Here is a 26,808-nt window from a genome sequence, read left to right on the forward strand (position 1 = left end):
GTGGTACTATTTAGAAAGTTGAATTCTGTGCAGGAATACGTTATTTTCATGCAAAGTTCAGTGTTTGGGGCAGTCGCTTTACTTTGTGGACTCACCTGACTTAGTAGGGACCACAGCGTGTCTCTCCTTCGCTTCGGGGTGGCAGCAGCGTCTTTCGCGCTCTTTTGCCTCAGCAGGGTGTTTGTAGCGTCTCTCGCGCTTTTCTCATTGTAGCCGGCTGTAATATTGTTGGGCACCAGGACGTCCCTGTATTTTCTGAGCACGGCGGTTTCCTTCTCTCCGCGCTGCTGTGGGGACAGGAGGCAGGGGGGCAGCCCGTCGGCACTTGGGCGCGTCTTCCGCCGCTCCGGCACCGCTCCGACAGGGGGGCTGCAGGCTCGAGTGTTCGGCTGCTTGCAAACAGCGGGGCTTTGAAAGCGACGTGGGGTTTTACTGTAGGGATCCCACCCTTGTCGCCATTGTCGCTATTAGCCCTCAATAAAACACGAGCCAGAGGAGGTACAGTCAACACGTCTTTATTGTTACGTGTGTACCTCGTAACTAACTGTTGCCTCCTACTTCCTCTCCTCCCCACGCCCTTCCTGTGCTGCCTGTCCTGTCACACACAGGGTCAGGCAGCCACGTTATGACACGTGCCACCTCAGTAACTACACCTCACCTCTACAATCCACTTCCCTCATCACTGCACATCTCTCTCGGTCCTCACTTACTGCTTACTTATATACTTACTGCTCGCCTTGCCACTGAGTCTCTAACCTAGTGTTTGTACCACTGCACATCACGTAGCACCTTCGTCTCTCCCAGTTGTGATGCTGCTACTCCAATACGACAAATTGCTTCACTAAACACTACTGCAGCAGTACTGGGCGCAGTGTCACTGGCAGCAGGTAGACATTTGTCACTGACCTGTCATCAGTCACTTTATCGAATATCACTGTATCTCATCACGAAGCCCCGCCCCACTTCGTAGCTCCGTGAACTCTGCCTGCACCATTGGCAGGCTGTTCACAAGTATTTGTCACTGAGCTGGAAGAGCACTGATTAGCTCCAAAAGCACTGATTAGCTCCAAATCTGAGAAAGCAGAGGCACTCGAACAGTGTAAGCATTACACCCTATCACAGCCGCGGACCCTCGGTCCCTTCCCTCATGGTTTAACCGAGACTTGAGTTGAAAGCTGTTCTTTATTGGATATAGCTCATGAATATGTTTGGCTTGACAGTGTCCACATCGCAAAGGGGGAACACATGATACTTAGAATTAAAGATGGATCTCCGTGAATAATGGATGTTTTAACCATGGGGTTTTGATTGACATCCAATAGATAAGTGCTAAGCTATAATTGTCTAGGATGTCACACTCATCTTCGAGACAGTTCCATATGATTGACACCCACTAGATAACAAGTGCCAAGGCGCAGCCCTCTCTAGGATGTCACTCTCAACTCCTAAAAGAACAAGCATTGGCATAGCCAATAGGTCTCGCTTTTGGGACCTTATAAGTATTTAGTAATGCAGCACAATATCCTTGGTGCAACAACATCAACAGTTGCATGGCTAAAGGTCCCAAAAGCGAGACCTATTGGCTATGCCAATGCTTGTTTTGTTTGTTTAAAAAACTACTTAAAAACAAGGCTTTTCTTTTCATAGGTATCACCCTTAGTTCTTCTTTGATCTATGTTGGGATGGCTATTTTTTGGCTCAGTGCCTCAACACCTTTGGGTTTAGTGTTCTCTACATATTTGATTTCATTTAATTTGCTAATGCTTGTTTATTTTAGTTTGGTGTGGTTGTTTATTATGTTTTATATTCTTTATTACAGCACATAAACATATATATAACAAAACAAATTCAGCTAATATTGGCTTAAATGTTACACCCTCACAAGTACAACGTCACATCATAACTATCAGGCTTGCATTGCTTTCCTCAATATAATCTGTAAATTAATGATTGTTGCAATGCTTTGTTAGGTATGTAGAGTATCTTTGCATGAGAAGATACACTTATTTTTTATCTGATTTCATTATGCTGCGTTTTAACTTTTTATAATCCCTGTACAGCTTTATTATGTTTTCAGTTCTGAAATGAAATAAAATATTTCGAAATTTATGAAAAAACAAGTATGCTCTCAAAAGCTAATCCCTGAGAATTAAACTGAAATTTTAAACAAATAGTAATGTACATAATTGCGGTGTGCGAGTGGTTTATGTGAGTGTAGTATGCCAAGACCAAAGAAAAAGAACAGCAAAGTGAGAAATCGAGAAAGGGTGAGGTGAGTATTGACGAAGAATGTAAAGAAAACATCAGCAGTGAAGACAGCGAAAACCGGAGTTTGTAGTGTAAGCTCAATAGATTATAAAGGGGAGATGTTTATATGTTTCACTTGTTGTATATCAGTAAAAGACTACAGTACACATTAGGAGATTGGTTCACCGAAGAAATTATATAGAATGCCTAATTACAAGTGGAACACGCATGTGATGCAGAGAAGAAAATAGTTTCTGTCCTGGACCAGCTAAGGTAAAAAAAAAAAAAGAACAATAGATGCTGGCAAGAGTCAACAACTTTTTTTAAAGTTCGCTTTTAAAATTGTGCAAGCTCCTTGCTGAATAGGACTTGCCCACCAATGTATAGATTTCAACTTAATTGAATGTTTAAAATATTTAATTCTGAACTAACAAATTTTTTATTCACAGCAACAACCCCTGAGCTTGGAAGGAGGAGCAGATCAGAATATTTTTACACCTTGAATGGGACATCGAGTGATTCCCAACCCAAGTCAAAAAGTCCTTGGTACATTGACGAAGGTAGCCATTTTTTTAAAATTCATAGCTATAATATTACATTTGACATGCAAACAAGTATGCTCTCAAAAGCTAATCCCTGAGAATTAAACTGAAATTTTAAACAAATAGTAATGTACATAATTGCGGTGTGCGAGTGGTTTATGTGAGTGCAGTATGCCAAGACCAAAGAAAAAGAACAGCATCTGGAGGACTTTAATTTACTTGGTCAGTGTAATGATTAACATTTTGCAGTCTTTTAATGCTGCCACTTTATTGCAAAGATTCACCTTTACACACTTTTTTTCATACCAAGAATGTCTTTATTTACATAGTGGGAAGTTACTACTTTTCCGAATTCCCAAAGGTAAGTTGCTACAAGTAAAGTTAGAGTTTTAGTCTAAGTTTACCTTTGTGAATACCGAAAGGTAGCAAAGTTAAACTTTTGGTGTAAGTTTACCTTTGTGAATACCGAAAAGTAGTAAACTTACAGAAAAGTGTAAGTTTACATTTTCTCATCAGGCCCTCTGTTCTTTAGTTACCATTGTTCTTTTTGTTCTCTAAAATTCACCTGTTGTTCTATTGTGCCGTTAAACAGTATGAATTTATTGCAGTGAGTGCAGCAGGGGTCTGGTGAGCCTATCAAACTAGGGTTGATGGTTCTGGGGTTGGGTGCATGACGTTTTTTTTTTGTTTCAGCAAATTTCATTAGGTTTTTATTTTTTATGTCAATGTACGTAGAGGACATCATCATGGTTTAATCATTGAGACATTATCCCTGTAGACAACTATAGTCAGACAGTGACAAAGAAATCATTAAAATCTGTGTCATCAATTTGTCAACAGTGTGAAGTACCGACTCAACACTTTAGATACTTGGACAATTTTATGCCAAGACATAACAATAAAGAATTCAAAGCCTTAAAAAGAAAACACAGCATGTCTGATCACATATTATAAAAGGCAAACAGTACGCCAAGGTTAAAAGTGTAATATTTGTTGGTTCACAAGCCCCCTGTTAGGAGAACCCTCCTAGACCTGGGATTAAAAAATAGCTTCTGCCTTCTAATGTTACTGTCATCAGTCATACGTTAGAACAGCCTTTTCTGTCAAAGATTGTCTAGTGCAGTGTTTCCCAAACAGCGGGTCATGAGACGGTTATGGGTGAGTCGTGGAAGTCCAAGCAATTAATAAAGATGCCTTCAAATACTGTATTTATTTTGTCATATTTGCTGTGCTTCAAAGATCAGAGGTCAAATGTCAGGATATGGCTGCTGACAAATTGCAGCTTATGTTTTTTTAACATGGGATTGGTGTTTACAAACTCCTCACACTTTGCTGTTACAGAAAGAAAAGTAAAGTGAATAATGTGACAATCTTGGTAGACCTTTGGATCTACCAAATTATGGAAAAGGGGGTATGCCCTACCCTTCCAACAGAACCCTGCACCCATCCTCCCCATTCACATTTGGCTTCACTTCTGCCACTCAGCTCTTCATGAAGGTGATGGCCGTGGGTGCAGCTCATCTCAGACAGCCCATGATCTCGGTATTTCCTTGCCTCTTCGACTAGCTCCTCAAATTAATTTCTTCAGAAATGGTGTCTCGCCATCTTCACATAGCAACCAAGTTGCTGTTTGAGCTGCTCTTTTCGTTAAACAAGCCCAAGTCTCACCTAGTGGGCTCTCAGGACATCCTGCTCATAGAGGCAGTACTGAAAACCACAGTTAGTCTAGCCTTCCCTACAAGGACAGTTTACAACATTCAAACTATGATTAAATATCACATGTGAAGTCGATTGAATACACCCTCAGTTTGGTATTAACAGTTGTTGAAGGGCTTGCACTCTTTAAACTAATCTGTTATGTTCCTAATTGTTAATCAACTGTCTTCTTGTGGGTTGACGTTTTTCATTAAATCACTGAAGGACAACATCACAAACTTCTTTGTGTCCTTAGGTTTGACCTACCTGGATACAAAAGGGATCTAGATTCTGTCATATAGATGTGTGTGCTTTCTGGTTGGCTATGGAAAGGTAAAAGTTACTCTTTTAATGGTTGTTTAGGAAAAGAGTGTCACTGACACAAATACATTTGCATACTTTGAATGATGAGAGGCTTAATATAAGGTGTATGTGAATTCCCACAAAATTAGGAGTTTTCAGGTGTCCTCATGCTTTTGCAATTAGGTGTACCAATGAATGCCCACAAGCCGGTCACTACTACTTAATATGCAAATGTGGCAATTCTACCATATTAACATGGTATGCTCTGTGTTTTCTGGGAAGCCAAACAAGCCATCATAGCGTTACTGAAACCGGTCTTTGTTCTTATGCAGTCCACTGTTAATCTCAGTCTCTAATTGACCAATCCAATAAAACACACCAGCACAACAAGATCTTCAGAGCGCAACACCTCATCACCAATGCACTAGCTTATTTCTAAGCCTATACTTCGCTCTATATATCTTCTAGCCCAACCTTCTGACTCATCTCAAACTTCTTTCTACTACTCCTTCTAATGCACTACCCTATCTCACATCCTATACATCTATCAATATATCCTCTACATCCACTCTCATTTATCCCAAACCCCATACCACTACTATGATCGCCAAAATAACCCTTTCTAGACTCTCTCCTGCTCTACCCCTCCTTGCATCATCTGACACCTCTTTTTACTACACCGATCCCCTAAAACAAACCTTTCTAAACTCTCCCCTCTGACTCCTTCCCTCCAAAACTCCTTTTTACTCATCCAAAAGCCTCTTCCTACTGCTAAGACCTTAAAAAAAAATCCTTCACTCTTTTATCCCTCCACTATGCTTTTCAATCAAAATTAACAGTCTAACATGTTCACTTCTCAAATTCCATATTCCATATTCAACTATACTAATATACTGCCCAAATAACTGAATAACATATCTACTACTCAAATTACTTCATATTTATACTATACTAATTTTACACACTAATCCTTTATGGGTTCCGGAGTGGCGTGCTACTCTCTAGAAAAGCGCTTCAACACCCATCAGGGGTAACAAGTGCTATATGAATGCAAATCTTTCTTCCCCTTTTATCCATCCGCTATCCTTCTCACTCCAAGTAACAGACTAATATCCACCACTGAAATTACCTCATATTTCACCATATTAATTCACCACTAATCCTTTATAGGCTTCCTGAATAGCATGCGTTAACAAGTGAGCGATAAATAAATACAAACCTTTGTCCTCCTCTATCCTTCTGCTATCATTCCAAATCCAAATAACTGACTTACCTATCCACCACTTAAAATGTACTTGCATGTTTCACTATACTAATTCAACACTAATCCTCTATGGGTCCCGGAGTGGCGTGCTACCCGCCGAAAAAGCACTTTGACGCCTCGTCAGGGGTAGTAAGCGCTATATAAATGCAATTACAATACAATACAATACGTTCTGCTGTGGTTGTTGGTTGGCCCCAACAACATTGAACATGAAGACCTGTATCTGCTTCATATCTAATGGTGGAATCAGTACTGGCAGTGATTGCGCCATGCACATGGTTTATCAAAAAGTTAATCTTACCTGAGCTACTTCTACACAGGTCTGACATTTCTCAAGTGTTCACCTCTGGCAAGTTTTTAGGAAGTTCTTCACTATTCTTATTATGCTATATTTGTAAACAGATGAGCGTCATTTTGCCAGATATATTTCTAGGTATTAAATCTGTTGTTTGTGCCAGGTAAAACCATCAATCAGTTTCACAAGCTTTAGTTTTGTTAAACCACTAGAATGTCTTAGGATAATATAAAAAAATATATATTTTCATCTGTTGCTAACTCTAAGAGTATTTTTTGCAGTGTAGTTAGAGTGCTGTCCATGAGAAAGATATGCTAATGACACACATTTAAATGTGGATTTTTACTCATTGCTTGGGTCAAAGGCTCTAGTAATATGCTAATGATGAGTGGTGAAGTAGGGCAGCCCTGTTGAATACCTCTGCATAGCATGAGTGATATGTGCTCACACTAGTTTGGATAGATGTGATTTGGTCAGTAGACTATTGTATTTTGGCTAAATCCAAATTATTGTGACACTAGGGCAACAGGGTGCCTGACTACTGTAGTGTATACTTACTCCATCCTGGCGCTGGGGTACGGCGCGAGGATGTCCCGTGGCATTCAGATGTTCCGTGCCACTCATGTGTATGTTTAAAGAGGGTTCCATAATCGGACGCTGCTCGGTGTGTCCCAGGGTTCTGACATCGATAGTCAGTTGTCTGGAGTCCTGGTGCGCAGCTGGAGCTCTGGTTGTGGGTTTTGTTAAATTGTGAATAAACTTCAAGCATTTTGCCATAAAGAAGCCTCCAGCCTCTTCACTACATTTGGCAACGAGTGTACGAAGAAACCACGCGTCCTGCACCCACCAGCCAAGCTTTTTTCCATCGGCACCTCCTCGTTGATCTGCGCTCCTGCCTCGCCGACACCTCCTCGCCTTTCTTTTGACACATTTCTCCGACAATTTGGGAGTTTAGTAAGCTGCAAGATGACGTCCGTCAGTTCGTGATTTGTCCCCCTAGCAACGGGAGCACGACTCCACGACGCTGTCTGACGCAGCCTAATCACGTCCCAAGATCTCCACGTAAGCGTCTCCACGGAACAGCCATTTTAGCTTCATTTGGTTGCTTAGCAACGCATCGCTTCAAGTTTCTCCATTTACCAACGCTGGAAAAGACACTTGTACTTGAAGGTAGGATCTAGCCTGCACGCTTCTGTGGTGACAGGCACACCTTCTTCATTTTATTTTTATTAAGAACTTAAAACCCTTGTACATCATTCAGCCTGCGCAATTTAACGGTGACAGGCACACCATTCGTTTTCATTTAAGTTTGCACCTGTTGTTAATCTCTGAGCCTCCCATTCGGTGATGGGCTCACCATACTTTTCAACCAATCAGCCATTTATTGATCATTACCATTTCAATATTTAGAAAATATCATTGTTAATTTAATTTTACGTTTGTTTTTCTTCATATTTACTTTGTTATAACCCTTTCATCTATGGCTACCTCACAACAATTTGCGCAACCTCCTCCCTTCTTACAGCATCCTGGAAAACCAAGTATTCCATGGCGTCAATGGACTAAGGCTTTTGAGAACCATATTGTCACCATTGATGCCGTAAAATATTCTCCGGAACGCAAATCTGCAATTTGGTATGGTTGCCTAGGTCTAGCAGCACAGCATGTATTTGAAAACTTACCCACATTTCCTGCTCCTAGTGGAGAGGCAGGTGACGCAGAGCATTGGAATTCTTATAATGAAGCATTATCTCGTCTCGCAAGACATTACGACGAAGAGTCAAATATAATGCTTGAAAGACAAAATTTCTTTAGGAGAAAGCAACGCGAAGATGAAACGGTAGAAGAATATATTGCTCAACTGCGGGTTTTAGCTTCAACTTGTGAATTTGAGGCAAATCCAGACATTTACATTCTGGATCAATTTGTCTTTGCTTGCTATTATAGGAAAATACAAGAATGCCTACTTAGTTGTAGGAAACCTACACTTCAAGAAACTATAGATATCGCCAAGAGTATTGAGAGGTCTATCATCACCTCCAAAGTTCTTCAAAATGATCAACCTCACAACTCTTTTAAAACTCCTTTACAAGACATTGCTAATTCGGTTAATGCTGTTATTGCTAACAGACCTTTCAGACAAGTGTTAAAAAAAAACTAACACTGCTTGTTACAGATGTGGATCTAAATTATACCCGGGAAATAATCCCATGTGTCCTGCCCTTGGGAAATGATGTGTACTATGTAAAAAAATAGGGCATTTCCAAGAATCATGTAGATCTGTTAAAAGACCTACCAGTATCAACAGTATTGAATGTTCTGAAACTGTTGATGATTGTACAGATCATTTTCAGTATATGGTAGTATCAATTGAATGTAACTCTATTTTTACCCCACATTTGGTCAAAGGTCCCTTAGGAACCAGATTTTGTTGGGGACATAGAGATTCCCATCATGGCTGATTCTGGATCTCCAATAACAATATTATCAGATGTCATGTTTCTGGAGAAATGGCAGGGATCAATTTCTTTATTTCAAACTGATGTCAACCCAAAAGCTTTTGGTGAGTTTGACATAGACATGCTTGGCTATTTCAATTCTAGAGTAGAATGTTTCGAAAGATCTTTATTTACAAAGGTATATGTTGCAGTCAGGGGACGCAACATCATTGGTTGGCAAGACCTTGCCAAAATGGGTTTATATTTGGTTCCAGGTTCCGAAAACCCAATCATCCTTGGTAACCCCCCTCAAGGCTATACTCCTGCTGGGTCTAGAAATGTTCCACACCCTAAAACTGATTGCTTATGTCTCACTGATCACACTTCTGACCTTAAAAAGGTTTTGGATACATTTCGCAAACTCTTTTCAAATAAGTTGGGAACTCATTAGACGTAAGCCACAAGCCCAACCCTTTTTCCACAAGGTGCGTCCCTTGCCCCTTAGCGCGAAGGATGTACTCAAATCTGTTCTCAAATCCCTGTGTGATGATCCCATCGTTATTGTCCGAAAGAAATCTGGAGAGGTCAGATTATGTGCGGACTGGCGCACATTAAATAAAAACATCTTGATTGACTGTTACCCTCTCCCCAAAATTCATGAACTTCTTGCCAACTTGGGGGAAGCAACATTTTTTTCAATCATTGACCTGCGTTCAGCCTACCACCAGGTACCTTTAAATGCGGATTCACAAGAGTCTGGGGCCAGTGTTTTCCAGAAGATCGTGGATAATCTTTTTCAGAACTTGCCCGGGGTCCAGGCCTACCAATATGACATTTTGGTCTTTTCTGAGTAGTGGGAATCACATTTGTCGAATTTGTCCTCCGTTTTGACTAAGTTAGATGAGGTGGGCATGACAATTGGAGCTGAAAAGTGTAAATTTGGCACACAACAATTGGATTCTTTGGGTCATACTTTATCCCTAGAAAGAATCAAACATAACGTTTCCCTTATTAAAGCCCTCAGCCATGCCACCCCTCCCAAAGACAAAGACTCACTTCGACAGTTCTCGGGCCTAGCAGAATACTACGCACGTTTTGTCAAAGGATACGCTCAAACCGTTGAGCCATTGCGTGCTCTTTTGCGGAAAGGCTCCAAGTTTGATTGGTCAGAAGAGATCGCTTCTTCATTTGATCAAGTCAAAAAGCTCATTGTTGCAGCACCGGCCCTGCATCCCTTTCATGACTCCTCTAAGTGTTTCATAATGGTGGATGCCAGTCTTACGGGATAGGGGGTTGTCCTTGGCCAATGAATCTCAGGAAGGGAGCACACCATAGCTTTTTCTTCAAGAATGCTTAAACCATCTGAAACACATTATAGCACCATTAAACGTGAATCTCTCGCCTGTGTTTGGGCTATCGATAAGTTTAAAAATTAAATTTGGGGGCATGTGTTTGATCTGTTCACTGATCACAAACCCCTCACGCAGTTACTCAATGGAAATGGGCTTGGTAAAACCTCAGCCAGACTTGTTAGAATCCTTTCCAAGTTACAGGAGTTTCATTTCTCCATAAAGCACATTTCATGGGGAAGAAATTTTAGAGCAGATTCAATCAATCAATCAATCAATCAAAGACATTTATAGAGCGCACTACTTACCCGGAGGGTCTCAAGGCGCTTGGGGGGGGGGCTGCTACTGCTCGAACAGCCAGGTCTTGAGCTTCTTCCTGAAGGAGAGGTGGTCTTGGGTCAGGCGCAGGTCGGGAGGGAGGGAGTTCCAGGTCTTGGCGGCCAGGTCGGAGAAGGACCTTCCTCCTGTTGTCGTTCTTCGGATGCGGGGGACGGCGGCGAGGGCGTGTCTGGCTGATCGGAGATGGCGTTTGGGAGCGTAGAAGTTGATGCGGTTGTAGAGGTAGCTCGGGCCTTGATCGTGTAGGGCTTTGTGTGCGTGGGTGAGGAGACGGAAGGTGATTCTTTTGTTGACGGGGAGCCAATGCAGGTCTCTCAGATGTCCGGAGATGTGGCTGTGTCGTGGGATGTCGAGGATGAGTCTGGCTGAGGTGTTCTGGATCCGCTGGAGTCTCTTCTGGAGCTTGGCGGTGGTTCCGGCGTAGAGGGCATTGCCGTAGTCCAGTCGGCTGGTGACGAGGGCCTGGGTGACCATCTTCCTGGTCTCGGTGGGGATCCACCGGAAGATCTTCCGTAGCATGCGTAGGATGTTGAAGCATGACGAGGAGACGGCGTTGAGTTGTCTGGTCATGGAGAGGGAGGAGTCCAGTATGAAGCCCAGGTTGCGTGCGTGGTCTGTCGGTTTGGGTGCGGTGCCCAGGGCGGGGGGCCACCAGGGGTCGTCCCAGGCGAAGGGCGAGGAGCCCAGGATGAGGACTTCCGTCTTGTCTGAGTTCAGTTTCAGGCGGCTGGTAGTCATCCACTCGGCTACTTCTTTCATCCCTTCGTGAAGGTTGGCTCTGGCGGCGGCGGGGTCGTTGGTCAGGGAGAGGATCAGCTGGGTGTCGTCAGCGTAGGAGATGATGTTGAGGTTGTGTTGGCGTACGATGGCCGCGAGGGGGCTCATGTAGACGTTGAAGAGGGTGGGGCTCAGCGAGGATCCTTGAGGGACGCCGCAGATGACTTCGGTGGCCTCTGACTTGTACGGTGGTAGACGGACTCTCTGTGTTCTTCCGTCTAGGAAGGAGATGATCCATTCCAGTGCCTTCTCCTGGATTCCGACGTTGCTGAGGCGCTGCACTAGGGTGCGGTGGCAGACAGTGTCGAATGCCGCGGAGAGGTCTAGGAGGATGAGGGCCGCTGTTTCTCCGTTGTCCATCAGGGCTCGGATGTCATCGGTGGCAGCGATGAGGGCGGTCTCGGTGCTGTGGTTGGCTCGGAAGCCAGACTGTGAGGGGTCGAGGGATCCATTAGTCTCGAGGAAGGCGGCCAGCTGTTTGTTGACGGTCTTCTCGATGACTTTGGCTGGAAACGGGAGGAGCGAGATGGGGCGGTAATTCTTGAGTTCGGTGGGGTCCGCTGTAGGTTTCTTTAGAAGGGCGCTGAGTTCGGCGTGCTTCCAGCTCTCCGGGAATGTGGCGGTGTTGAAGGAGGTGTTGATGATGTCCCGTAGGTGGGGTGCGATGACAGCGTCGGCCTTGTTGAAGACGTGGTGAGGGCAGGGGTCGGTCGGAGATCCGGAGTGGATGGAGTTCATCATGCGGACGGTGTCTTCGGTGCTGATCGGGGTCCAGGCGCGGAGGGTGGTGGTGGGGGGCGGTGGTTCGGTCGTGGCGTGCGTCGGTTGAGTGCTGAAGCTGTTGTGTATGTCCGCGATCTTGTTGTGGAAGTAGGAGGCGAGGGAGTTGCAGAGGTCTTGCGATGGGGTGATGTCGTTGTTTCCGGCGTTGGGGTTGGAGAGCTCTTTCACGATGTTGAAGAGTTCCTTGCAGTTGTGCGCGTTGTTGTCCAGCCGGTCCTTGAATGCAGTTTTCTTGGTGGTGCGGATTAGTTGGTGTTGCTTCCGGGTGGCAAGCTTGAGGGTGGTCATGTTGTCCGGTGTTGGTTCCCTTCTCCAGGCTTTCTCGAGGGCTCGGCAGTTCTTCTTGGAGCTCTTGAGTTCGTCGGTGAACCATGGGGCCTTCTTGCTGCCGGGTCTACTGGGCGGGGTCCTCAGTGGGGCGAGTTCGTCCGCGCAGTTGCTGATCCACTTCGTGAGGTTGTCGGCGGCTTGGCTTGGGTTCGCTGAGCTGGCGGGAGGGTGCTGGCTCAGGGAAGCGGCGAGCTGGTCGGCTGTGATCTTGTTCCAGCTTCTTCGAGCAACCTGTTGCTGGTGGTGGTGGATCGTCGTTCTTCTGAAGGTGAAGTGGACGCAGCTGTGGTCTGTCCAGTGGAGTCCCGTGGCGTGGCTGAAGGCGATGTCTTTGCTGGATGAGAAGATGGCGTCGAGCGTGTGTCCGGCGAGGTGGGTGGGGGTGGACACCAGCTGCTTGAGTCCGAGGTTGGCGAGGTTGTCGAGCAGGGTGATGGTGTTGCGGTCGTTGTTGTTCTCCAGGTGGAAGTTGATGTCCCCCAGGAGGATGTAGTCAGCGGAGGGGAGGGCATGCGGGCTGACGAAGTCGGCGATGTCCTCGCTGAATTGTGTGCGTGGTCCCGGGGGTCGGTAGATCAGGGTGCCTCTGAGGGTGGTCTTCGGGTCGGTGCGGATCTGGAAGTGTAGGTGTTCGGCGGTAGTCAGGGTGTCGTCGGTGTTGGTCGTGATGTGGATGGTGTCCCTGTGGATGATGGCGATGCCTCCTCCAGTCTGGTTGACGCGATCTCTCCGGGTGATCTTGTATCCCTCTGGGATGGCGATGGCGATGTCGGGCGCTGAGGAGTCGTTCATCCAGGTTTCCGTGAGGAAGGCGACATCAGGAGCTGTGGTGTCGAGGAGGTTCCAGAGTTCGATGGCGTGTCTGTGGACGGAGCGGGTGTTGAGCAGGATGCACTTGAGGTGGATGCTGCTGGTGGTCGGCTTGACGAGTGCTGGTGCGAGGCAGGTCCGGTTGCAGGTGAACTTGCAGGCGTGGCAGCTGAAGGGTCCGTGGGTGCGTCTCGGGGTGGCTCGGTAGCATCCCGGGACTCGGCCGGTGTTGAGCGCGTTGAGGGTGGCGGCGTCGTAGGTCCGGCGGGAGGGCTGGTGTCTGCGGGGGCCAGGGGTCCTGGCACTGGGCGCGGTCCAGGCGCGGACGGGCGCAGACGGGCTTACCTTTGGCGCACCTTCGGCGCTCAATCGGTGCTCCCGCTGCGCGCGTCCGCTGCGCGGTCGCTCCGGGGGCGTCATAAGAAGGGAGCAGTGAGGGCGGGTCAGCTGGGAGGCGGGAGCGTCTTAGCCAATCGGCTGGCGGGGGGGCGGGTCTGCAGGCAACGGCGGCGGGAAAACTGGGTGCGGGCTTCTCTGGCGGCCCTGCGGCGGCTGGGGCGCCGGGAGCAGGCGACGATGGGGATCGGGCGGCACAGGCAGCAGGAGGGCACAGGAGCAGGAGCGAGGATCGTGGGGCGACCAGGCCGGTGAGGGCGCAGATTGCCTCTCACGCATGGCTTTTCAGGATCCCTCTGAAATTGAGGATGTAGAAGACACTGAGTGTGTGGTCGCTGCTCTTGATGGCATTAAATTATGTTCCTACATTACTGAACATTCCTGGCTGGAAGCACATAACGATGAAAGTCTAAAACTCGTAACTGAATATATTGTTATGGGTTGGCCAGAAAATAGGAAACTTTCTAATGAGTTGAATGCCTTTGCCATGGTTGCATCTGAATTATCCTTGGTTAATGGCATGGTGATGAGACATGATTCTTTTGTACCTCCCTCCAGTATCAGAAATGACATCATTCAATTTGCAAACCAAGTTCATCTTGGAATTTCAAAGACTTCACAGCTCATCAAGTCTCACTATTCGTGGCCATCCCTTGAACCTCAAGTTAAGTTTCATATTGACTCATGCCCTGAGTGTCTCCTATCTGACAAAAAATGGAAAGTTATGAACACACCTTTACATCATGTTCCTTTTCCCAATAAACCATGGGAACAAGTTGGTTTAGACTTCTCTGGACCCTATGATCTCCTTTCTCATGACCTAAAATATCTTATTTTGTTAATTGATTATCAATCCAAATGGGTTTACCATATGTTCTGTGATCCAACAAATTCCACCAATGCTATTAAGTTCTTAAAACAAATATTTTCGGTAGAAGGTTCACCTTCTGTTATTGTTACAGACAACAGCACCCATTTAATTTCTGAGAAGTTCAGTTCATTCCTAGCTGAACGTGATATCAAACATTATAAGGTCGCTCTATATTCAGCGACCTCGAATGGTTTAGTAGAAAGGGCAAACAGTTTGGTTGAAGATGCCATTCAAGCAGCCATTTCTTCTCACCAAGATGTACAAGATTTCCTTGAAGCCAAGCTGTGGTCTTATAATATTTCCCCTCATTGTACCACAGGTGTTTCTCAGTTTTCCCTTTTAAGAAGCAGGACTGCTCACACCAGTTTGTGTCCCAATTGGTTACTTAACAAGAACTACAAAAGCACTGATGGCAATTAAGAATTGGCATCCAAAGTTTTACAAAAGCAAAATCTTATGAAGTCTGTGCATGACTCTGCTAAAAACTTTGATGTACTTGAATTGAAGGTTGGTGATTGGGTTCTCATCAAAAATCCCAAAAAAGTAACGAAAGGTTTGTCAAACTTTTGCCCACCGGTACAAATTACCGTTGTCAGCAGAGGTTCAGCTTTGCTTGGTGTTAAAGGATGGTGGAACAAAAGGTCTTTGGTACATCTTTCTGTTTCACAGGCTCGCTCCTTACTTAACCAAAAAAGAGTTTGAGCATTGTGACTGGTCTTTTTGGTTACAAGCTCCAACATCCGATATTGGAAGTTCTACCACATCTTGCATTCCCGTTGCACACTCCAGCATGGAAAGTGCCTCCACTTCCCGGACTCCAGTTACACATTCCAGTCCAGTAGGTCCTTCTGCCTCTAACACTGCTGTGATCACTGCTGACAACTATTCCTTACCACCGGAATTGGGAGTTCATTGTGGAAAATTACCTTCCAAATTGAATGATTATGTTTTGTCATGATTTTATATTTCATTATATTGATATCATATTTTATTTGTTTAATTTTCTCTTCTAGTCTTTGGTTACACTTCACATTGTTGTTCTTTCTTTATGTTGTTGCCCTTTTCATTTTGTTCCTTTTTTTTTTTTTTTTATATTTTTATTAAAAGTTTTTTGTATATACCAACATTATCCAAAGAGAATTTTTTTTTTTATGTTTACAGCACATTTGTTTACAACTGACTTACAAATCCTATTACTTCTAAAAATCCGAGATCCCAACATATACATAACTAACAACGAGGTAGAAAGAGATTCGAATTACAATTTAAACCAGAGCGGGAGAGGAGAAGAAAAAAAAAAAAGAGGAAAAGGAAAGAGTGAAATGACATCTTATGAAAAGGGGAAAACAAAACCAAAATTCCTATCTTAAGTTTTAGACCCTCCCCATTCTAGTTTTCCATAATTCTATAGGTTGCCATATCTTGCAACCTAATGGTCTTGCTCTCCGCCCCTTCCTACCATATATTGCGCTTTCCAAGTTATATGTGGAGAGTAACCTTGCTAACCAGGTCTGAAAGGTTGGCGGAGCTCTATCCAGCCAAGTTTTAGCAGTACAGATTCGCAATTCTGCCATAGCAACAAACATAAATTCTATGTAGTGTCCTTCTTCCTCTGTTATCAGCCCAAGCATTATCAATTTTGGTGACATTACTGTTTGAATTCCTAGTGTACCTCCTATGAAGGACTTTATTGCCGCTATTAAGGAGTATAGTTGTGGGCATTCAGCAAACATATGGACTAGGTCCGCATTATCCGAATCACATCTCGGGCAGGAAATTCCCGAGATGCCCCCCCATTGTGCTATTCTAGCAGGAGTGTAATATAGTGAAAACAGCGTTTTATAATGTTGTGACTGGAGGGTAGCCGAAAATAAGACCGTACAGCCTAGGTCCAATGAATCCTGAAAGTTCTCCTGTGACGAGCCTATTTTCTCTCCCCATTTCACAGCGTACTTTCCCCTGTCATCTTCTTTCAATATATACAGTTCAGCATACAGCTGCCGAATCGTACAGTAATGGCCACGCTGTACATATTCCATTATTTTGCACTCCCCAAACCCCACTGTGCCCCCCTTTTTATTCATAAAATAGCTTCTGAGCTGTAGATACTTAAAAAAGCTCCTATCTAGATTATACTTTGTTTGTAGCTCCTGAAACAAGCGGATGCCTCCCTGATCGTAAATGTCCCCTATTTTCCTAATACCCTTTCCTTCCCATTCCCTCATAACTGAGTCCCTGAATATATCCCCCGGTAGTGAAACATTTGTATATAGTCGAGTATATCTGTTAAATCTCCCCAATCCTAGTGCTTTAGATACTGCTGTCCAGATTTTATAAGCTGCCTTCAAAGTCTTGAACCTTGTGTGCTTAAAGTAAGTAAAATCAACTGTATTTAAGAAGGCGTTCTGGGCATCCCCTCCGATTAATGCAATATATACATTCTTGAGATCGATTCCTCTTCCCTCTGGGTCTTGTTCTTGGCACCCTCCGCCTATCAACCACTGAAAGTACTGCAGAGCTGCTGCCCAATAATATAGTCTGAGATCTGGAGCCCCCCAGCCCCCTTTCTCTCTCGGTAGTGTGATGTGGCGATACGCTCTCCTCGTTTTCCCATGCGCCCAAATAAATCTGTTTAGCATTACTTCCACTTTGGTGAACCAACTGTGTTAAAAAAAAGTGGGATGGCCCTAAACATGTAAAGAAATTTAGGGAAGGTAATCATTTTTATAGCATTTATTCTACCCATTAGTGTCAAGTGTAGGTTATGCAATCTTTCAGTGTTTTTCTTCACCTTTATTATTAAGGGCGCCATATTCAACTCAACCAGTTTATCCAAGTCCGTAGTGATTTTAACCCCTAGATAAATTGCCTCTGATACTATCCTAGTGTCCTGATATACTGTATTATTATTTTGTACGATTTGAGTCTTCCCCTTATTAATTGAATACCCCGAAATTCTACCAAATATCAAAGCCTCCTGTTCAATTTCCGTTATGGCCCTCCCTGGATCTGATGTGATGATTTCCACATCGTCTGCGTAAGCAAACACTTTATATTCCCTATTATGCAGTGTAATCGGGACTATGTTGTTGTTGACAGTGAACCTCCGTAGAATAGGCTCTAAATATAGAGCAAATAGTAGGGGTGAGGCGGGGCACCCCTGGCGTGTACCTCGTCCTATCCTTACCAGTTCGGTATATTCTTTATCTGAAAGAAACAGGTTAGTATTAGATTCCTTACCTTAGAATATCCCCAGGCGTCAGTCTGGATCCGGAAACTTTTGCGTAGCAGTACCCCTGCGCGTCGGTAGGCGTCGTCTGCAGGCGTCCCCTGCGGCTCCGCGTCCGTCGTCGGCGTCGTGCGCCGTGATGACGTCGCTGGAGTATATAGACGCCGCCTCCGCGCGCTGACGTCAGTTCTTCTTTTTTCCGCGCCAGTTAGCGCAGATCCGAAGAGCAGTACTCCGGTCTTTTGACCAAGTTTTTTGTTAACTATACATCTTCTACGGTGCCGGTAGGATGCCCGGTTTCAAGAGTTGCGACGATTGCGACCGCATGATGTCGGTCACGACCACCATCGACTCTGCCTCCGGTGTCTGGGCGCGGACCACGACGTGGAGTCCTGCGTCGACTGTCGGGCCTTGACTAGTAAAGCTAGGCGGGAGCGGTCCCGCAAGCTTCTCGAGCTCCGAGTGTCGGCCCCGCGTCGAGAGCGGTCCCGGTCCGGTCGGAGGTCGAGGGAGCGGTCGAGGGAACGATCGCGGAGCCGCCATGAGCGCTCCGGGAGTCGCCACCATTCCTCCGGTTCGTCAGGTAAGCGTAAGAAGTCGGGGCGTCGTCATCGCACCCCCGACTCCCCCCGACGCCCGCGTGATGCGTCCGGGGGTTCGGGTGGCCCCGCCCCCGCGGCCCCGCGTGGGTCGCCGACGGCCCCATACCCGTCGGTCCCTGGGGAAGGCGCGTCGCGCGAGGAGATTGATGCGTTCCTCATGGCTATGAGGGCGAGGTCTCCTCCGGCGGGGCCTACGGCGCCTGCGGGCCCGTCGGTCCCGTCTGGGGGCCCGAGCGGTTCGGGTGCTCCTGCCCCGACGCCGCCGGTGGCTCCGGCCCCGGCGCCGCTGGGCCCCTCAGGTTCGTCGCCGGCTGGTCTACCGGCCTCTCCGGCGTCGATTCCATTGGGCCATCCCGTGGTGCCGCCTCCGCGCGACGCCGGGACTCCGCCGTCGGTTCCGGCCGGCGTCGGGTCCCCGGCGCCGAGCGGCGACACCCCCATTCCCTCTCTGACTCCTGACGCGGAGTCGGACCGGCGTCGTCCGACGCCGGATCCGGCGCCGATGGGGCCCGAGGAGCCGGTCTATATCGTCGACCCGAACTACGGCGATGAGGACGAGTATGGAGAGGGTTGGGAGGGGTCCGAGGACCCTTTATCCCGTGCCTGCCAGTATGACGTGGACTGGGTAGGTGACTTAGGTGATGCCAGTGGTCTGGACGAGTCGCCCAACCCTGGGTTTGTCTCGCCTTCCCCTGTGGCGTCTGAGGCGGGGGCTGCCTATTCGGTGGTCCTGATGAGGGCTGCCAAGGCCTTGCGCCTTGAGCTCCCCGTCGCTAAGGTCAAACCTAACATTCTGACCGAAGTGTTTAAACCGCAGTCATGCCCTCAGGAGCCTCTGCTGCCGTTTAATGAGGCCCTGACGGATGTCCTTTTGGGCACCTGGTCCAGGCCCGCTTCCGGTGCGCCGGTTGACCGGAACGTTGCCAGGCGTCACCGTCCGTGCTCGGACGACCCTGCCTTCCTCTCCACCCATCCCTCCCCGGAGAGTCTGGTGATCCAGGCCTCCACTTCACAGTCCGCATTCCCGTCGGCCCCGCCCGATCGGGAATCGAAGCGGTATGACCAATTTGGCAAAAAGGTCTTTTCCTCTTTGAGCGCTGGACTGCGGTCTTGTAATACCGCGTGCCTCTTGGGCCGCTACACCCACTCCCTGTGGGATACGGTCGCGGAGTGTCTGCCGCAATGCCCGCAGGAAGTGCGGGACAAGCTCAACCAGGCCTTGGTTGAAGGCCGGGACGCGGCGAGGTACTCAATCAGGTGTGGTCTTGACACGACCGACTCGCTGGGACGGGCTATGTCCACGACGGTGGCGATTCGTCGCCATGCTTGGCTGAGATCTGCCAACTTCTCGCCGGACGTCCAGAATGCCCTCATGGACATGCCATTTGATGACAGTCGCCTGTTCGGTGACAAGGCGGACAACGCGCTTGAGCGCTTCAAGGACTCCAGGGTCACGGCCAAGTCCTTGGGTCTTTCGACCCAGCGCCAGCAGACGGGTTCGTTTCGCCCCTTTCGTGGCCAAGGAAGGGGCGGTCCCACGCGAGCTGACAGCCACGCGCCGCAGAACGCTCCCCAGCGCGGTGGCGGCCGTGGATTCCGCCGTGGTGGCGGTAGAGGGCAGCGGCGAGGTCAGTCCGCACCTCCCCCCGCTGCAGCCTCCAAATCTTCCTAGTCCGAGCTTTCGAGCTCACGTGACGCCAGTGGGTGGCAGGGTTCGCCATCACCACTCCCGCTGGCGCGCGATTACATCGGACAGGTGGGTGCTGCAGCTCGTCCGAAGGGGCTACTCCCTCCCCTTCGAGTCCACTCCTCCTGCCATGCCACCGCAGAACCACCGTGTGTCGGGGGACCACTTGACACTTCTGCAGGAGGAAGTTACGGCCCTCTTGGCCAAGGGGGCCATCAAGCGCGTTCCTGGGCCAGAAGTAGGGTGTGGTTGCTACTCCCACTACTTTCTGGTGCCCAAGAAGGACAAAGGAGGCCTCCGTCCTATCTTGGACCTCAGGGACGTCAACGGCTTCCTCCGGAAGGAGAAGTTCAAGATGTTGACTTTGGCTCAGGTCTTGGCTGCTCTAGACCCACAAGACTGGATGGTAGCGTTGGACTTGCAGGATGCGTATTTTCACATCCCCGTCCTGCCGGCCCACCGGCGTTACCTGCGGTTCACGGTAGGCCACGAGCACTTTCAGTTTATCGTGCTCCCATTCGGCCTTACCAGCGCCCCACGGGTGTTCACGAAAGTGATGGCGGTGGTCGCAGCTCATCTGCGCCGTTTAGGGGTTTCAGTCTTCCCCTACCTCGACGACTGGTTGTTGAAGGCGGGCTCGCCCCAAACAGTCGTCCACCACCTTCAGATGACGGCAGACCTCCTGCACGAGCTGGGGTTTTCCATCAATGTGCCGAAATCACACCTGTGTCCCTCTCAAAAGCTCCTTTTCATCGGAGCGGTTCTCGACTCGGCGCAGTTTCGGGTTTATCCTCCGGAACGGCGGGTCCGGGATATTCAGGCTCTGATTCCCATCTTTCAGCCGTTATCCCGGGTTTCGGTCAGGTTGACGCTACGGCTTCTGGGGCTGATGGCCTCCTGCATCCTACTGGTGCATCACGCCAGGTGGCGGATGCGGGCTCTGCAGTGGGACCTGAAGTTTCAGTGGGCCCAGCATCAGGGCAACCTATCCGACCATGTCCTGATCTCGGAGGGCACTGCGAGACAGTAACAGTGGTGGCTTACGGACCGCGATTGGGTCAGAGGCAGATCCCTCTCCCTTCCCCAACCGGAGCACGTAGTTGTGACGGACGCGTCCCTCCAGGGCTGGGGTGGCCACTTGGGAGAGGCGGAGATCAGAGGCATCTGGTCTCCGGCGGAGTCCCGGCTCCATATCAACCTGTTGGAGCTGCGGGCGATTCGCCTAGCACTGAAGGCATTCCTCCCCTTTGTCAACGGGAGTGTAGTGCAGGTGTTCACGGACAACACCACCGCCATGTGGTACTGCAACAAACAAGGCGGAGTGGGGTCGTGGACCCTTTGCCAGGAGGCTCTGCGCCTCTGGCAATGGCTGGAGCGTCAGGGCGTGACTCTGACGGTTCAACACCTGGCAGGTTCTCTGAACGCCAGGGCGGACGAACTCAGCCGTCGGTGCTCGGTGGATCACGAATGGCGTCTGAACTCGGACGTGGCGAAAGGCCTCTTTCTGCGATGGGGAGAGCCTTGGTTAGATCTATTCGCCACAGAAGAGAACGCGCAATGTCATCAGTTCTGCGCGTTGGAGTTTCCAAGACGGCACTCGCTCGGCGACGCCTTTCGGCGCGAGTGGAGCTGCGGTCTGTTGTACGTCTTTCCGCCTATACCACTTCTGCCCAGAGTGCTGAAGAAGATCACGCGCGACCGGGCCCAAGTTATCCTTGTGGCTCCGGACTGGGCTCGAAGATACTGGTATCCCGAGCTACTCAGCATGTCAGTCGGTCCCTCGATCCGCCTGCCCCTTCAGGAGGACCTTCTGTCGCAGCAGCAGGGGACGGTCCTCCACCCGAACCTGTCCAGCCTCCACCTCCATGCGTGGAGATTGAGCGGCGACAGTTGAGGCCATTCGACTTGCCTCCTGAGGTCTGTGATGTGATTCTGGCAGCCAGGCGTCCCTCCACAAAGTCGGTATACGCCTGCCGGTGGAACAGATTTGTGGCATGGTGCACAGCAAAGGCTGTGGATCCCCTTTCTGCCCCTCTTTCCGAGGTTCTCCTCTTCCTTCTTTCTCTTGCCCAGCAGGGCTCTGCTCTGGGCACTATCAAGGGCTACCTTTCTGCCCTTTCCGCCTTCTTAAGGCTACCTGATCAGCCATCTTTATTCAAGTCCCCTATTGTACTGAGGTTCTTGAAAGGCATCACGCACATGTATCCACCTGTTCCGTTCGTGATGCCTCAGTGGGACTTGAATCTGGTTCTGACATTCTTGATGTGTGCTCCCTTTGAGCCGCTTCATTCCTGTCCTCTCCGTCTTCTCACTCTTAAGACGGCCTTCCTGGTTGCCATCACCTCTGCCAGGAGAGTGAGTGAGCTCCAGGCTCTTTCTGTCAAACCTCCTTTCATGTCCGTCCATCCTGACAAGGTGGTTCTTCGGACTAGGCCTTCTTTCCTGCCCAAAGTAGTTTCTGCTTTTCACATCGGGCAGTCCATCACCTTACCCTCCTTCTTCCCGCCCCCGCATCCTTCAAAGGATGAAGAGCGGCTCCATCGTCTGGACCCAAAACGTGCGCTTTCATTTTATATGGATCGCACACGCCAGTTCCGGGTGGATGACCAACTGTTTGTTGGCTACGTGGGTGAGAAGAAGGGAAGGGCGGTACAGAAACGAACCATCTCTCGGTGGGTCGTCCTGTGCATCAAGGCATGCTACTCTTTGGCTCGGAAAGAGCCTCCTGTTGGGCTGAGGGCCCATTCCACTCGGGCCACGGCGGCTACTACTGCCCTGGGCCGGGGAGTCCCTTTGCAGGACATTTGCCAGGCGGCTACGTGGGCCTCGCTGCACACCTTTGCGAGGCACTACTGCCTGGACAGTCAAGTCCGGAGGGATGGCTTCTTTGGCCGTTCGGTCCTCCAGGACTTTCTGGTGTAGGTTTGTATTGGTTCGCAGACCCACCACCGGGGTTGGTATTGCTGGGGTATCTATTCTAAGGTAAGGAATCTAATACTAACCTGTTTCTTTCAGATGAACAAGTTACTTACCTTCGGTAACGATATATCTGTAAGAAACAGTAGTTAGTATTAGATTCCTTACCGCCACACCCGTCCTCCCCGTTCTGCGAACTGATACCTAGGGTTAAGGACATCCCTTTCAGGGCCCTAGTTTCAAATGGCACCAGTGTTAGTTCTCACATGGCTCTGCGTGTTCTGGCGCGGAAAAGCTGTGTGCAAAGAACTGACGTCAGCGCGCGGAGGCGGCGTCTATATACTCCAGCGACGTCATCACGGCGCACGACGCCGACGACGGTCGCGGAGCCGCAGGGGACGCCTGCAGACGACGCCTACCGACGCGCAGGGGTACTGCTACGCAAAAGTTTCCGGATCCAGACTGACGCCTGGGGATATTCTAAGGTAAGGAATCTAATACTAACTACTGTTTCTTACAGATATATCGTTACCGAAGGTAAGTAACTTGTTCGTTAATCCTTATCCTTGCCGTTGGTCCCATATAGAGAGCCTGAATTGCTTTAATAAACCCCAAACCAATCCCAGCCCAAGCCATCACCTTCCACAAGTAGTTCCAGGAGACCCTGTCGAAGGCCTTCTCTGCATCCAGAAAAATTGCCGCGACAGGGTCCCCTGCAACTCCCACTGCATCGAATATGGTAATCATTTGACGTGTATGTTGAGTGGTCCCCTTTCCTGGTATAAACCCATGTTGTGTATCGGTCACCAAACTCTCAATAACCCTGCTCAACCTCTGTGCCAGAGATTTGGAGAAGATTTTGGCGTCCGCATTCATAAGTGTGATTGGTCTGTAAGACCCAGGTTCTACTGGAGGCTTATCCTTTTTTAGTATAACTATAATATCTGCCCCTGTCCAAGAGGGGGGGACTGATAAGCCCTGCTGTGCCAGCCCAAATGTCCTGTACATATCTTCCCCCAGCACCCCCCAAAAAGTCTTGTAGAATTCGGACGGAATCTGGTCCGGCCCAGTGGCTTTACCCGATGGGAGTTTCTGTATGGCTTCCTGTATTTCTAGCAAAGTTAATGGTTGATCTAATTCTTCCTTCCCCTCTTCTGTTAATCCCACATGTGGAGTTTCCGAGAGATATTCCAGGATATCAGCGTCTGATTTTGGGGGTCCCTGTTCATATAAAGCCTCATAGAAATTCCTAAAAGTCTCTCTGATCTCTTCAGCCTTATTTGTAATCACCCCTGCCCCAGTTTTAATTTCTTTTATCTCGCCCATGGCCGAGCTTTGCCTTGCTCTAATTGCAAGCAAATGTCCTACCCTTTCGCTGTATTCGTAGCATTTTTCTTTATTAGCAAGGAACTTGCTGGCGGCCTTCCTCGCAATATTTTCGGTTGCTTCTGTCTTAACTACTTCTATCTTTAATATGATTTCTTCTAGTGAGTCCTGCTTCACTATTGCCTCAATAAGTAATTCCTCTAAATCTGCCAGTTCTTTAATCTTTTCCTGTATCTTAATTTTTTCCTGCCTATCTCTATACATTGTATAGCTCAGAGTCTCCCCCCTTATTGCGGCCTTAAACGCATCCCACGTTATACCCGATGACGCTGTTCCCCTATTTATATTCCAGAATTCATTGATCCACGTTTTCATATGTGCAAAATAGCCGTCCTCACTAAGCAGCCCCCCTCTCAAAAGTCCATGTGTTTTTTTTCCTGCTTTTGTTCCCGATTGGTAATGATAAAATAAGAGGGTTATGATCTGAAACTATTCTTGGAGCTCTTTCTAATTGGCTGTCACCTACTAAAGAACTGGACACAAAAAAATAATCTAGCCTGGCCACCTTCCTATGGGGAGCTGAGTAGTATGTGCTCCCTGTACCAGGTGGATTCTTCTGAGCCCATAGATCTACTAGTGTATTATTCCTTGCTAGATTTACAATAGCCTGGGAAGTCTTCTTTTTCCTCCCCCTATACGTGCTCCCACCCGTAAGACCTATACCCTCCATTCCATTTATGTTAAAGTCCCCACAACAGATTACAGGTTCAGACCAAATCGCCAACTCTGTGTCTAAAAACTGAAATATTTCAGGTTCATCATCTGTGGAGGCGTACACTGAAACAATTGTGCATCTTCCTGCCTCTGTTTCCCCTTCCACCATCACCCAGCGTCCCCATTGATCCTCTTTTTTCTTCAGAACTCTAACCCCCCCTCTTTTTGCTAAGATAGCCATCCCCCTTGTTTTGGTGCCTTGTTTCGAGTATGCAAGTACCTCAAAACCTAACTGATTCAGTATTTGGCTATTATTCCCTTCCACGTGGGTTTCCTGGAGGCAAATTATGTCTAACTTAAGCAGTCTCAACAAGGCAGCCACTCTCATCCTCTTTGCTCCCTCATTCAGGCCACAAATATTTATCGAAGCTATTCTTACAGCCATAAAAGATTCCTTATGCTTTCCAACTTCTCTCCTATCTTCCTGTGTATCATAGTCAGTTCAAAATAAGTATTCCTCTGTGTCTGAATGTCTTTGTGCTGTAATGTGCCCTCAAACGCCCCCCATCCCCCTGCCCCCCATCCCCACTGGCCCCCCTCCCCCTTTAGAACCCTCCCCCCCCTTTTTACAGGCAAGTAGGTCATGCATGACCTACGTGTGGCTGTACTGGATTGTAGTGTCGCTACCCTCTCCCGGTTGGGTCCATTCCATGTTTGTTTTGTTGCCCTAAGGTACCTGAGATAGATTTTTACCTCTATTACCTTGTCCCCTTCCACTATCTGTAAGTTCCTCTAGGAACTGCTTGGCCTTTACTTCCGAAAAAAACATCCTGGTATGCCCCTTCGTTATAACCTTAAGCCTTGCAGGGTACAGTAGGTAGGCTTCTGAACCCAGAGCCCGAAAGGGGTCAATTAATTGTCTTAGCCTCCACCTCCTCTCCACTGTGGTGTGGCAGAAGTCGGGTCTTGCGAAGAAGGTGACTCCTTCGGCTGTTATCTTCGAATTTGGTCTCGCTAACTCCATTATCTGTTGCCTTGCCAGAAAGTTTCCCATAAATACCAACATGGCCCTGGGTAAATTATCCTGACTGCCATCTCTGCGTTTCTTAAGAGTAAGTGGAAAGCGGTGGGCCCTCTGGACCTCTGTCTCCCAATGCCAATGTGACTCTGGGAAGGCAGCCTTCAATAGTTTAATAACATACCCCCTAGGGTCTTGTCCTTCAATTCCTTCTAGCAAACCAAGGAGTCTAATGTTATTCCACCTCTGGCGGTTTTCGAAGTCCTCCAACTTCCACTGGATATCTTCCACCACCTTCTCTTGATCCGATTTGAAAGTCTGCCAATCTGTTGCATCATCTTCCAGTCTGCCCGTTCTTTCCTCCACCTGGTTCAGTCTATCCTCCATTTCATCAAACTTTCTATTCATCTTCCTTAAGGAGCCTTGGATTTTTTTCGTTGCATGCCTAGCCCTCCGACTCTCTGCTCTGGCTTCCCCCTGCATCTGTTTTAGTGTGTTGAACATCAAGTCGAGTGTGGCATGTTGCGGGGAGGGTCTGGTACTGCTCCCTATATCTGCTGCCCCTTCCGAGGTGTTAGCTTCTTGATACAGGCTAGTAGTGGCAGTGTAGTCCCACGCCAGCTTTCTACTCATGCTGTCCGGGGAACTACCTCTTCCATGGTCGTGCCCTGGCTTCCTTCTTCTTTTTTGCGTACTTTTTTCCCCCCCAGAGTCTGTAGAACTTAGGGTTGAGTCCGAAATACCCCCTGATATGCTTCCTGTCCCATCTGAGGAAGGGGAGTCCGACTCCTCATTGACTGAGTAAAACTTGTCCAGATCTGGTGATCCGCTGCCTCTGGCCCCTTTATTCACCTCCTTTTCTTTTTGTGAATCTAGG

At 48.2% G+C, this 26,808-nt stretch overlaps 1 protein-coding gene across 4 annotated transcripts in view; it reads left to right on the forward strand.

The window, feature by feature from the left end:
- Positions 1–26,808, forward strand: part of CYLD (CYLD lysine 63 deubiquitinase) — a 491,869-nt gene that overhangs the window by 226,379 nt on the left and 238,682 nt on the right. For all 4 annotated transcript variants that reach the window (XM_078670509.1, XM_078670506.1, XM_078670508.1 and 1 more), the window contains one exon: positions 2,697–2,807. In XM_078670509.1, the coding sequence (XP_078526635.1) occupies positions 2,697–2,807 (111 nt within the window). The remainder of the gene's footprint in view (positions 1–2,696; positions 2,808–26,808) is intronic.

The sequence above is a fragment of the Lissotriton helveticus genome, chromosome 12 (assembly GCF_964261635.1).
Source record: "Lissotriton helveticus chromosome 12, aLisHel1.1, whole genome shotgun sequence".
NCBI classification, from domain to species: domain Eukaryota; kingdom Metazoa; phylum Chordata; class Amphibia; order Caudata; family Salamandridae; genus Lissotriton; species Lissotriton helveticus.